Here is a 14,172-nt window from a genome sequence, read left to right on the forward strand (position 1 = left end):
TGAAAACCTGGCTTTTCAGCAAATTGTAGCTCTATCCTTCCCCCCTTTCTCTCCCCCCTTCTACACATAAGTTCATGTAATCCTTTTTCTTCTTCTCTACCCACTATTTTAAGTTCTTGTAAACCGTGTCGAGCTCCATTCTCATGGAGATGATGCGGTATATAAACTTAAGGTTTAGATTAGATTAAATTAGATTAGAATGACATGGATATGGTTCGATCAATGATCTGGAACAATGTTGAGGCACTCAGGGAAGAGCCAGGATTGGATTGCTGCCTTCGTCGCCGAGACCTAAGGAAGGAGTCGTGAGGCAAAAGATGTCAATCACACAGCGATGAGTTAATCCAAAATGAATTTTATTGAAGAATAGCATGATATCGACAAATGGATTCAACATTGGCAGTGTTTCAGCAATCCTGCCTTTGTCAAGAGTCAATGGTGGCTGTTCAGTATCTGTGAGGTGCTTGTGTCAGAACATGCAACAAGCGTGCGAGACGTATCGTGAATGTAGAAAGATCTCTTGTGACTGGTGAACCTCCGAGTCACAGATACTGAACAGCCACCATAGACTCTTGACAGAGAGGCAGGATTGCCGAAACACTGCCAGTGTTGAGTTCATTTGTTGATATCATGCTGTTCCTCAGCAAAGTTCGTTTTGGATTAATCCATCGCTAAAACAATATTGAAATATAGAATTTTGTTTCTGTAAATTGGCACTTAATGAAATAAGATAACACTTTTCAGCTACAGTGGCAAAATAATGCTCAGGAAGTTTATTGGTTGGTTTCAGCACACCCTTGTACACCCCTAAGGAAAGAGGCAAGCAGAAAGATGGCATCCAGCTGCTAATTTTGCGCTCCACAAACTTACCAGAAAAACAAACCGATCTTGGTCTCGCCTTCAAAAACAAGAACACCAGTTGGGGTTAAGCCAAGTTTGTAATCGTTGCCATCTCGAGCCTAAGCAACAAACAGAGATTGGATTTGCATTACTACATCAGCACCCTAAAAGCGATGTCTTGACTTAAGCTGGGCGAGTAGCCTGAATTTCACAGTCAGTTATTCACCAGGTAACTGATTTACCAGACAACTAAAGAAGCTGCACAAAAGGCCAGGTTGTCTTAATTTTTAACAAAACCCAGACAGTGTATCTGAATTTGCTAGAAAATGATTCTCAGCGCCCCTCACCTTCACCACATGCATGTCCACACCGTACATTTCCAGCCATTTTGCTTTATTAAGGTAGTTTGTTTCAGCTTCTGCTGGCATCTGGCCTCTACAGATATTGGGGAAAAAGGAAGACCAAAGATTAAAATGTTTCTAGCTCCCAAAACAAACTAATTTGCTCTTTAATATATGCCTGGAAGAACAGCAGCATCAAATGCTCTTTACAAGCCAGGACCTACAGCATAAACTGACAAATTTGGAGTCTGAACTGTATATCGCCTTCATGTTTGAGCCAAGAATGCCGATTTTTTTTTTAATATTACGATGGTGTTTTGTAATTATTTTTAACCTATGTTTTAATGATAGCAACGAGTTGAAATCACATCTTAGTTATTGCTGCATTTGACTGATGTATGTAGAAGTGTGTTATTGAAATTGTATTTTCTGCTGAAATGTTTCAGTTTCTTTGTTGGGAACCGCCTAGAACTGTTGGTGGGGCTGTATGCAAGAAAATAAATTATTATTATTATTAATAATAAATGCAGGGGCTAAACAACTATTCCTATTAATAAATCAACTAATCAATCCATATGGCTAAACTCCAAGATTCAAATTGGCGGTTTCAAGGTTGACTGGAAGCACTGGATAATTGCAGGAATTAGAACTTTAAATGATGTCATCTCTAATGGTAAACTGCTTGATTTTACACAATTGCAACATAAATTTGGGCTTCATAAATCACAATGTTTTCGTTGGTTGCAACTGAAGCAGGCCATTCAGGCAGGGTTCCCTGAATGGAAAACTCTTTAATACTCAGTTCAGTATGGAATTTTTATGTTTTCAGGTGGATTTCTGGGTCACCAGGCCGCGCAGTGGTATAAAACTATTAGTGATTTGGTTAAAAGAAAACCTAAAAATGGTCTTAGGGATATTTGGAGGATTGAGATTAAGCATCAGATTTCAGCATCTCAATGGCCACAAATTTGGTCTTGGAGAATGAGATGTACAATGTCAGCATCTATGAGACAAACTTGGTTTTTTTTGTTACATAGAGCTTTTTGGACCCCAGTTAGATTACAAAAATTAAATAGTTCTTTGTCTAATAGATGCTGGCATTGTAATCTGGATGTAGGGAGTTTGGATCTCTTTTGTTTTACTGTCCCCAAATCTTAGCCTTTTGGAACCCAATCTGGGATCAAATAAATTGTTTATTGGAAAACCATGTAGCGTTATCTTATGATACTGTGATATTTGGAATGTCTATGAGAAAAAAGAGTCAGATATCATCGTCTAATAATAAACTTTTAATGATCATGACGGGAGTTGCCATCCAACATATTACTAATAATTGGAAAGATTATAGGAGGCTTAATTTTAATTTTTGGTGGAATTCAGTATGTCACATATATAGAATGGAAAGATCATTAGCGGTACAGAAGGGAAATTATAAAATTTTATTAAAATATGGGAGCCATTAACATCTTTTTGTCATGATTAGATGCCATTTTTCTATTAATTATGCACCATTTAGTATTGGGTGGGGGGAGGGTTTCAAGTATATGATCTTATAATGAATAATGGGCTTTAAGGGAAGGTGGGGAGAGGGTTACATTTCTACTTATAGATTATAATGATAAGATGTTCAAGTGCTCAGATTAATTGTGTTTATTATGAATTTTTATACACTTGATGAAAGTTTAAAAATGAATAAAGAATTAAAAAAAATAAATAAATAAATGCGGAGGTTAAATTCAACATTTACAGAGAAGAGGGAGTGTCCTTAAGGAGTGGTGGGTAAGAAGCTCCAGTGGAATCCCTGGACAGCCAGGCACAGAAGCCAAAGTCAAGGGGCCTCTTACGTCACACATTCTGAAACTCTTTGACAGTCCCTCCCATTTACGCAGTCATGATGTCCTCTTAATTCGTAAGCCCTAAATGTTTTCTCAGCCTTAGGATGTTAGACGGGTACGCCATTTATTTTTCCAACAACTTTTTACTGTTTTGGTCCAGGCAGTTATCTTATTACAATTAGATTATGCTAATTGCAACACAAATTTGGTCTTGATAAAAAACAAAGTTATAAATGGTTGCAATTGAAGCAGGCCATTCAGGTAGGGTTCCCTGAATGGAAATCTTTAAATAGTCAATTTAGTTTTCTGGGTCACCAGGCCGCACAGTGGTACAAAGTATTATCTGGCTATTTGAATAAGAAACCAAAGACTGGTCTTAGAGACATCTGCAGCATTGAGATTAAACATCAAATTAATGTATCTCAATGGCCACGTATTTGGTCTTGGAGGATAAGATGTACAATGTCTGCGTCTATGAGGCAAGCATGGTTTTTCCTGTCACATAGAGCATTCTGGACCCCTGTTCGTTTACAAAAATTGGATTGCTCTAAGTCTAATAGATGTTGGCATTGTCATCTTGAGGCTGGAACTTTAGATCATCTATTATTTTATTGTCCTTTTATTAATAATTTCTGGAAATCAATTTGGGATCAAATAAATTGTATGTTGGAGAATCCTGTAGCATTGTCATACGATACAATTTTGTTTGGAATGTCTATGAGGGCCAAGTGTCAATTATCCTCTAATAATAATAAGCTTTTAATGATTTTAACTGGAGTTGCCATTCAACAAATAACATACAACTGGAAAGACTATAAAGGGTTGAGCTATTGTTTTTGGTGGAATTCGGTGTGTCACGTGTATGAAATGGAAAGAACATTGGCTGTTAAAAAAGGATATTTTAATAAATTTAAAGATGTATGGGGGCCATTAATAAATTATTATAATAAATAATTAGCATTTTTCCCCAATTAGTATATATGTATGATGGGTGGGGGGGTGGGTTTTTAATTTTCAAAGATAAATAAAAAAGGATAGAGATGGTTGTATAGAAGTATGATAGTTATATACAAATATATTTTTGGAAGAGTGGATGGTGGGTAATTTCTTATTGTGTAAAAATTGTAGAATTTCAAGTGGAATTGTATATTATGAATAGATTTGTTGTACACTTGTTTGAAAAATTTTAAATGACTAAAGAAATATAAAATAAAACTAATAAACTTTTCTCATACAACTTTAAAAAAAAAAACAACACAAAAAACAATTAGACTATGCTAATCCACTTTATATTTGTTTGAATAAATGTAACCTGAAAAGGTTACAGCTTATCCAGAACACTGCGGTAGCGGCAAAACTGGTATTTGCTAAGCATAAATAAGATCATGTCATCCTTTATTTAAGGCACTTCATTGGCTTCCCGTCTTCTGGAGAATTCAATTTAAGTGTGCTTGTGTGATATTTTAAATTCTGTATGGGAATTTTTCCCTTTAATTCCTGTCCATCATCTAACTCCAGAAGTATTCAGAAATATAAACTTGGTTTTCCTACTATTAAGAGAATCAAAACTACCGTATTTTCACGCATATAACGCGTGCGTTATACACGATTTTACAAACCGTGCATAACCATGCGCGTTATACGTGTGAGCGCGTTGTACAAATTTTTTTTTTCATTCTGATCCGGCATTCCCCCTGCGAATCGGCATCCTCCCCCCCACACTCACGTCACCCCCCCCTCCCCCGCGATCCTACATCCCCCCCAGCACCGCAAAGACAACTCTTACCCGATTGGGCACCGGCACCAGCACCAATGCACAGGATGTGCCAGTGCCCGAAGATCCTCCCTCGTTGGGTTGGGCTGGGCTGGGTGGTAACATACATAGTAACATAGTAACATAGTAGATGACGGCAGATAAAGACCCCAAATGGTCCATCCAGTCTGCCCAACCTGATTCAATTTAAATTTTTATTTTTTTTTTAATTTTTCTTCTTAGCTATTTCTGGGCAAGAATCCAAAGCTTTACCCGGTACTGTGCTTGGGTTCCAACTGTCAAAATCTCTGTTAAGACTTACTCCAGCCCATCTACACCCTCCCAGCCATTGAAGCCCTCCCCTGCCCATCCTCCACCAAACGGCCATACACAGACACAGACCGTGCAAGTCTGCCCAGTCTGCCAAGTTTGCCCAGTCTGCCCAGTCTGCCAAGTTTGCGCATGCTCAAAGCCTAGTCCAGCCCGGCACAGGAAGAAGGAGGATCTCTCTCGCACCACCCAGCCCAGCCCAGCCCAACCCAACGAGGGAGGATCTTCGGGCACTGGCACTGGCACATGCTGTGCATTGGTGCTGGTGCCAGTGCCCAATCGGGTAAGAGTTGTCTTTGCGGTGATGGGGGGGATGTAGGATCGCGGGGGAGGGGGGGGGTGATGCGAGTGGGGGGGGGGGAGGATGCCGGTTCGCAGGGGGAATGCCGGATCAGATTATCTCGGATCAGAGGGGGAGGGGGGTGATGCGAGCGGGGGGGAGGATGCCGGTTCGGAGTAGGCGGGAGGAGGTTTTAGCATGCGCGGTATACGCGTGTGCGCGCTATATTAAAATTTTATTACATAAATTTCTGTTCCCCGCGCGCTATACCCGTGTGCGCGTTTTACACGGGTGCGCGGTATATGAGTGAAAATACGGTATATCCAATTTCTGTCGATCTCTTGCCTTCTCATTTGTAAAAATTTGGAATGAGCTTCTGTCTGAGATTAGATTACTCTCTCAATTACCAATCTTTCAGAAACTGTTAAAAACTCACTTATTTCAGAAATCTTTGATAGATTCATCTGTTCCAAATTAATGGTTGGAGTACAGATTATCTTTCATTCTCTACTTGATTTAAGGAAATCTTCTTAACCGAGTCAAACCCTTTCTGAGGGATGATTCGGTATATAAAATTAAAGATTGGATTAGCCATACAAGTTATTACCACATGAAGTTGGTGTCACCTGTCAGAAAATCAGTGCCAGGGCTATCTGTATATGTACACATTTCCCTGCAGCGAGCCAGCGTGGGGGCAGGGTTGATTTGAGCTCATAATCATATGCACACATTCAGAAGATGTACAGGTGCCAAAATATCAGAAGTAAATAAGGGACACCTATCTTAGTAGCTCAAGGTCTCCAAGTTTATTAATAATTATTTCATATACCAACCAACATGTACCTGGTCGGTTTACAAAACTAAAAGAGAAAAATTTAAAAAGCGCAAATCGGTACAAAGACATTGGCATAACTAGAGACAAGAGGAGTTTGGGAAAGGGGAAGTAAATAATTACATCATAAAAACAGGTACGTGGGGAAGGGAAAAAGAACAAGGAATGGGGGATCGCTTCATTGAAGCGGTTCTCATGAAGAGTAGGCTGTGATTGAAAATAGAATGGATTTTATCTAGTGTTTTGGAACGCGTCCTGGAACAGGAAAGATTTTGAAATTGGTTTTGAATTTGTCTAGAGAGTTTTCTTGGCGTAAATGAGGTAAGTTACATTCCCGTTTTCTGGAGTAATTTTCAAAATGGAAGACGGTGCATATTTTCCACTGAAAAGCTGGCGAGGTTCAAGCTGAGAGAAGTACGTGTGATGCTGTAAAGATACCCTTCACTTACTGTAGACCCCAGACAAATGCAGAAGCATGGATCCATACCTGAACTCCTTCCACCTCTCAGATACGGCCAGTTCCATCTCTTCAGTCTGACTTGGTACAAACCGGAACTCCGATACTACCTCAGGGGTGTGCTCAGCAGGATCAAAGTCACCCAGTTCGGCTAAAAAAAAACACACAACACAGTTACCTCCTTAGCAGATCTGGAAACACACCTTTTATACAGGCTAAGATTCCTGTTTCCAAAAAGAGAGTGAATATCAGGTTTACTTTTTTTGACAACTGACATTTCAGGCTGGAAGAGAGAGCAGACCTCATTCATGATCGTACTTGGGAGGGAAGATGTGGACAAGTACATTAAGTGAAATACTAAGATATTTCCTCTCATAGAGAGATCTATAAATGTCATAAGAACATAATAGCCATACTGGGTCAGCCCAATGGTCCATCAAGCCCAGTAGCCCATTCTCACGGTGGCCAATCCAGATCCCTAGTAACTAGCCAAAACCCAAAGAGAAGCAACATTCCATACTACTGATCCAGGGCAAGCAGTGGCTTCCCCCATGTCTTTCTCAATAACAGACTATGGGCTTTTCCTCCAGGAACTTGTCCAAACCTTTCTTAAAACCAGCTACAACCTCTGGCAACGCGTTTCAGAGCGAAAAAATATTTCCTCCTATTGGTTTTAAAAGTATCTCTTTTCCAAGCTGAAGAGCCCTAACCTTTTTAGGAACATTGGCTACCTGAACTGAGTTTAGAAACTCACCTTTTCCAAATATGAGCTCAATGTAAAAGCAAACGGTACTCATATGCATTTACCTGCCTCAAGGCAGCTTACAATCTATGGGTTACATTTTCTATCCTGTAGAAATACTCAACTTCTTAGTAAACCTAGCCTTAAGCTCTCTATACGAGATAATGGAGAGACAAGTGATGTCACTGCCTTGACTAATCTCAGCCTGCTCCCTCTTACCACTAGGCCTTTCTCACATTAACATATCTTTTTCACTCACACCCCCCCTCCCAATTTAAAATGTCCATGAAGGAAAGTCAAGTGTGTATTTATAAGATCATATGAATTTTTCTGATACACTTGTAATATGCAAAACTGAATAAAGAAATTAAAAAAAAAAAATGTCCATTGTTTACATTTAGTTTGTACATTATTTTCAAATGTAGGAGGAAAATTTGAAAAAAGTAAGAAGTTCACTTGCCTTGTAAAGCGTAAGCTGCCAACTGGACTGCTGTATCGAAAGGACAATCCAGCCTACAGAAAGAAATTCTGCATTAAGCACCTGAATGGGGCAGTCTAAAGACCCAAGCACAGCCTGCCAAGGCGCAAAACAACCAAAAGAAAAAATGTCCTTCATTACCTTCACTTATGACATTCACATTCAGGCTACATCTTGCTCACACAGCAAAATGGATTGAAGACACAATGCAGAGAATGAAATTATTACACTAAATCCTATTTAGAGACTATTGTTCTAGGTATCTTAAATAATAAAATGCTAGCCCGCGCATGCGCAGTAGTGAACCGTGTTCCCTGATCCCTTTTCTGTAGTGGTGTGGCCGCACGACTGCGCATGCGCGCTTAGTACGTCACCGCCAGAAGACGAACCGTCACAGAGTGAGTGAACGCCGAGTCCTGTGGCACATCCGGATTGTGAGCAGTCCTGCCTTTGGTCCTGTTCCTAGTTAAACCGGCTGGCAATAACAAAGCCAGATGCCATGGGTTCTTCCCTTTTGCCAAATTACTAAAGGCTCTGCCGGTCTCGATCCTGAGGGCCGGGATCGAGACCGGCAGAGCCTATAGCGATTTAGCAAGAGGGAAAGCCCCCCGTGATGTCTGGCTTCGTTATTGCCAGCCGGTTTAGTGGGACCGAGACAGGACCGAAGGCAGGGCTGCTCACAATCCAGATGCACCACTGGCTCATCACTCCCCACTCCTTCCAGCGGCCACCAAACAATGCCTTCCTCCCTGCCATGATCCTCAAGGCCTGAACTGCAAGTTTGAAGGTATGGCACGGACGGTTTGAGAATGAGGGAGAGAACAACGCAGCCAGACGGACCGCGGGAAGGGAAAGGGGGGGGACGAGGGTTTCGAGGGAGCCGGCTGGCCGCATAAATTTTTTTCATTTGAAATCTGCCGCCACCGCGACTCCTCTCTCATCTTCCGACATAATATAAGTGCAGCTCATGAGAGGAGCTGCGGCGGCGGCTTTGAAAACGGCTCCCTTAGTTCTTCGCTGCATTTTTTTTAAAGTTTAAAACTGCCGCCGTGGCTCCTCTCACGATCCCGGCCTGTGTCAGGGAAGGCTTCCGACGCAGGCCGGATCGTGAGAGGAGCTGCGTCGGCATCTTTAAACTTAAAAAAAAAATCCAGCAAAGAACTAAGGAAGCCATTTTATCTCCATGCTGCTACGAAGGAACAGGTGAGGGGGAGGGAAATGCTGATTCTGATGCACAGGGAGCAGGCAGGCATGCAGGGGGAGAGGGAAAGGGGCTGCTTTGGGGGTAGGGGTGTGCTGGGGGCACACAGAAATCATGGGCAGGGGATCACAGAGCAGGCAGGCATGGCTCAACAAGGGGAGAGGGAAAGGGGGCTGCTTTGGGGTGAGGGGTTTGCTGGGCCAGACAGCAATCATAGGGGGGAAACAGAAGGGGGCCACGGAGATGGCAGGCATGGCACAAAAGGGGGCAGGGGCATTGGGAAACGGGGCTGCTTTGGGGGAAAGGGTGTTCTGGGGGCACACACCAATCATGCCGGGGAAGAGAAGGGGGCCACAGAAAGATAGGCAGGCATGGCGCAATGGAGAAATACAGGCAGGCAGGGCGCAAGACAGAGACACAGACAGCATCCAAGCACAGAGAGAGAAAGGGAAAAAAAAACAGTTGTCTACTCTAGCACCCGTTGCACAAGGGGAGAACAAAAGACATACTGATGGACAGGGGGTTGAAGAAAAGGAACGGAGGACTAATGTTGGACAGGGGGAGAAGGAAAGAGGTGCTGCTGGACAGGGGGGGGAGGTAAAAAAAGGGAGAAGGGCTGCTGCTGCATAAGGAGAGCAGTGAAGGGGTGGTGGTGGACACAGGGGAGGTAAAAGGAAGGGAAAATGGACAGGGGGAGCAGGCAAGGGGTGGTGATGGACAGCCAAGGAAAAAGAAAGGCAGAAAGAAAGAAAGCGGCTAAGGAGAGAGAGAGAAAGAAATAAAGACAGACACACACACACACACACACATGCTCTAGCACCCGTTAATGTAACGGGCTTAAAGACTAGTATATAATAATAATAATTTTATTTTTATATATCGCCAAAGCCAAAGTAGTTCACAATAAGAAGAGCTGGACAGTCAGCAAAGAAATAACAATGAAGTTCTTGTCTCATCTGTTTATCTAAATTAGCTCTTCTGAACAGGGACCATTTATTACAGCGCTGCATATGCTTTTCAGCACTACAGAAATTATAAATTGTAGTAATAGATTCCTTTATGAAAGAGCAGCTCCATTTTTCATCACCTTGCTTCCTCTTGGCTAGTGCCGAGGCTCAGAAGGTAAGTTCTCTCTGAAAACCCCAGGTGCCATTTTTCTGTGAACCCAGTAATTAGTGTTGCCAACCTGCCAGCTTAAGTCGACCTGGCCGTCTGCCGCTAAACCCTCAAAACTGGCATCCAAAAAGCCTTTTTTTTTTTTTGCTGAGGCATCCCACCTCTCTCTCTCCCCCATGCTGCAGATTTTAATCTTCCAGGTCGGAGCCAGCAGTGTCAGTCAGCTTAAACACACCGTCTTCAGCAGTCTGATTAAAAAAAAAACCCAACAAACCCCAAAACCTCCTCCCTCTGCTACAGTGTCCCACCTTCCTGGGGACAGAAGTCACAGCAGAGGGAAAGTTTCCAGGGCGCTGAAGGATGTGTGTTTAAGCTGACTCAGGCTCTGGCTGAGAAGGTTAAAAGCCGCAGCCTGCAGGGATGAGAAGGGAGAGAGATGTGCCAGATCCTGCCGGGGTGGGGAGCCAGAAGGACTGCATTGCAAGAAGGGGGAAAAGCGAAGGAGACAAATGCCAGACAGTGGGGAGGAAAAGGAAGGAGACAGATTCCAGATGGTGGGTTGGGGGAAGGAGACAAGAGGGAGAGATGCTGACCACAGGGGGAAAAAGAGGGAATGGGACAGGAAAACAGAGAAAAGATGCTAGGCATAGAAGGAGCCTAAGAACAGGGGTAGGGACACAAAGGTATAAAGTTGGACATGGGTGGGGGGATAGGGATAATGAGATGAGGGACAGAGGAAAGGACAGATAAGGGATGTAGAGGGAAGATAGATGGTGGGCATGCAGTGTGAAGATATATCAGATGGTCAAAGAGACCCTGCAAGAGAATTAGAAAAAAACAGAAGAGACATTGGGACTAAAAGCAAATGGAGAAAGAAAATGCTCAGACAACAAAGGTAAAAAATATATTTTATTCAGAATTTAGAAATTGGAATGGGTCAGTTTTGGCAAGTGTTCTTCTCCGATATCTTGCAGTTCAGTTTCTAGTTCTCTACATGCATAGAGTGGCTTCTTGAAGTTTCCAGTTCAGTTTTTTTATTTCATCTCTTTCTCACTGAGTGGCCCCTTGTTTTAGACAACATAGAAGGAGGGGGATCAATGTATCTAAAATGCTCTTGCCAATTGGGGGGGGGGGGGGGGGCAGAGAGAATCAAGACCAATGTAATCTGGTACAGATGAAAGATTCAAGAGTGTGCTCCTGTTTCTAGGCTGCACGCAGTAATTACACTTTTTTTTAATTCCCTTAATGAAGATAGTTAAAACAAGTTTTAAGAAATCTTTAACCTTTTCAAAAAGCCCAAGTGGCAGAAGTTGAAGCCGGGCCTCCCTGATCAGAAAAAAAAGCCTGTACTGGGGAGTTCACAAATCAGAAATTAGTACTCAAGGATTAGGGCCCGAATGTATCCCTTATTAACTCAAAACAAGCCCCACACGGACAAATGATACACACACCCAACAACACTACAAGGCCTTAAACATACAACCAACAGCATTCACACTCCCCAAAAGAAAAAGAAAAGAAGTGGAGAAAAAGGCCTCAGTTCAGCTTCATCTGGTCAAAAAAACTCCACTCCTACAGAAGCTGTTTATCTGTAAATACTGAAAAATAGTCCAAAAACAAGGCAACTAAAGCAGCCTGCCAGGTGGTATCAACCAGCACGCCTAGTACAGATGAAAGTCAGTGGGCGAATGTAACAAAAGGCAGTATAGTCCAGCTCATAACATCCACAGCTAACTTAGCTGCTAATGGCCTGGCCTGGAATTGGAAGCCATTAGCAGCTAAGTTATTTTTTCTTGCTTTTGCGGTGGATGTTATGAGCTGGACTATACTGCCTTTTGTTACATTCGCCCACTGACTTTCATCTGTACTAGGCGTGCTGGTTGATACCACCTGGCAGGCTGCTTTAGTTGCCTTGTTTTTGGACTATTTTTCAGTATTTACATATAAACAGATAAACAGCTTCTGTAGGAGTGGAGTTTTTTTGGCCAGATGAAGCCGAACTGAGGCCTTTTTCTCCACTTGTTTTCTTTTGGGGAGTGTGAATGCAGTTGGCTGTATGTTTAAGGCCTTGTAGTGTTGTTGGGTGTGTGTATCGTTTGTCTATGTGGGGCTTGTTTTGAGTTCACAAATCCCCATGCCTCAGCAGATCAAGTTCTGGGAGGGAACCAAGGAGGAGAGTTTCCCAGGAAAATAAAATTAATGTTTCCAATCCCTCCAGACAGAGCGGGAGCTCCCATAATTACAGCTGTAAAGTAGTTATTCACAGATCAGAAACACATTCCACATGGCCATATGGGGCAAAGAGGCTCTTATGGAAGGATGAACCCAGCCACGGGGAGACTCTGCAACGTTTACAACTTAAGAAGCCTTCTAGATATTGGCACAGTGGCACTTTGTTAAGAAGGAACTGACTTATTGCTTCAGGGCTTCGAGAGGGAGGCTTACAACAAAAGGGTCAAGTGAAGAGAAGAAAAAAAAAAAAATCATGAAAGCCTCAGCAACTGTCTGAGCCAAAAGAACAGGTTTCTTTTTCTCAGGACGCAAAACTGAACAACATGTCACGTGGTCAAAAAAAAAATATTTTGAAAGCCGATTTCTCCTCCTGAAAATATGTCGGAGAAGTAGGGGGGGGGGAGAAAAACACCCATTGCATTCTGCGTTTCTGTGAACACTAACTTCAATGGATTTAAAGGTGAACACAGCAGCAAAACTAAGATTTTTAAAACACTTCCCTGGCTACATTTGGAAAAGTGTGCAGTATCAGATTTGTTGGTGCACAAAGACATTTGTTACCCTGGCAGCTGGAAATATTTTTATTTAATAAAGCTGAAGCGTTAACTAGGTGCGACTTCTTCTGACACTTTTTGACACTGCAAAGTTAACATCAATAAAGGAAGTAGGAGTACATTATGTGACCTCAAAGAAGAAAATGTTTTGTCATCGCTGCTGTACATCTGTGGAACAGTTTTCCAGGGCATCTGAGATTGTGCACAGAATGGGTCAGCTTTAAGAAATTATTAAAAACAATTTGTCGATGCCTATATGTAAGAGATATAATTGATTCCATGCTGCTTTGGACATATGCCTGTCAATGGACTGTGAATATTGATTGCATTTGTATGCTTATTGGAATGTAGATAATGTGTGATGTCGTGTTTGTCTATTTCAGGGATAGGCAATTCCGGTCCTCGAGAGCCGGAGCCAGGTCAGGTTTTCAGGATCTCCACAATAAATATGCATGAGATAGATTTGCATCTCAAGGAGGCAGTGCATGCAAATCCATATTCATTGTGGATATCCTGAAAACCTGGCTTGGCCTACCCCTGGTCTATTTTATGGAATTTTATGACTTTGTTGATACTGGAAACCATCTAGATTTAAGGCAGTATATAAATTATTAAATAAATTGCCTGAGGGTGGAACTGCCATCTTTTCACACTTGGAAGTGTTCAGCTGAGCACTTGCGACAAACACGCACATACTATATCTTCGGGAAAAGATTAAAGGCTCGTCTTTTCTTCTCGAACCAACATCATCAACTACAACCTACCCAACAAACATTAACCAATGCTCAAGTCCTCCAATCAAAGATCTTATCACGGACCACATCTCAACCTATTGTAAATCACAACCAATCTTATTGTGAAACCGCATTGAATCCTAGAAGAAAACTACGGTATAGAAGAAAAATATTATGGCATGGTATATATGGTATATGCCACAGGGAAAAATTAACTGCTATATGACTCCATGGGAATGTAAGGTAGGAAAAAATTTGGGCTCCTTGTAAAACTTTACTTTGCTTTAGGTTATAGCTGGGATGGAGGTGCAGGAATCTGTTCGGGGTATTCTTTGTTTTTTAGGTGGGGGAGAATAGGAGATTGTATGTTAGAAGAAAAGTTTTGATACAAGATACTCTATAACAGGGCTGCCCAAGTCCGGTCCTCAAGATCTACTGCAGGCCAGG

General features: G+C 42.1%; 1 protein-coding gene across 1 annotated transcript in view; it reads right to left on the bottom strand.

The window, feature by feature from the left end:
- Positions 1 to 14,172, bottom strand: part of LOC117360717 (band 4.1-like protein 5) — a 166,879-nt gene that overhangs the window by 76,357 nt on the left and 76,350 nt on the right. Inside the window, exons 7-10 of the mRNA XM_033944960.1 lie at positions 7,871 to 7,923; positions 6,699 to 6,819; positions 1,188 to 1,275; positions 871 to 959 (exon numbers count right to left, since the gene is read on the bottom strand). Coding sequence (XP_033800851.1) covers positions 871 to 959; positions 1,188 to 1,275; positions 6,699 to 6,819; positions 7,871 to 7,923 — 351 coding nt within the window. The remainder of the gene's footprint in view (positions 1 to 870; positions 960 to 1,187; positions 1,276 to 6,698; positions 6,820 to 7,870; positions 7,924 to 14,172) is intronic.

This window comes from Geotrypetes seraphini, chromosome 5, assembly GCF_902459505.1.
Source record: "Geotrypetes seraphini chromosome 5, aGeoSer1.1, whole genome shotgun sequence".
Classification (NCBI taxonomy): Eukaryota; Metazoa; Chordata; class Amphibia; order Gymnophiona; family Dermophiidae; genus Geotrypetes; species Geotrypetes seraphini.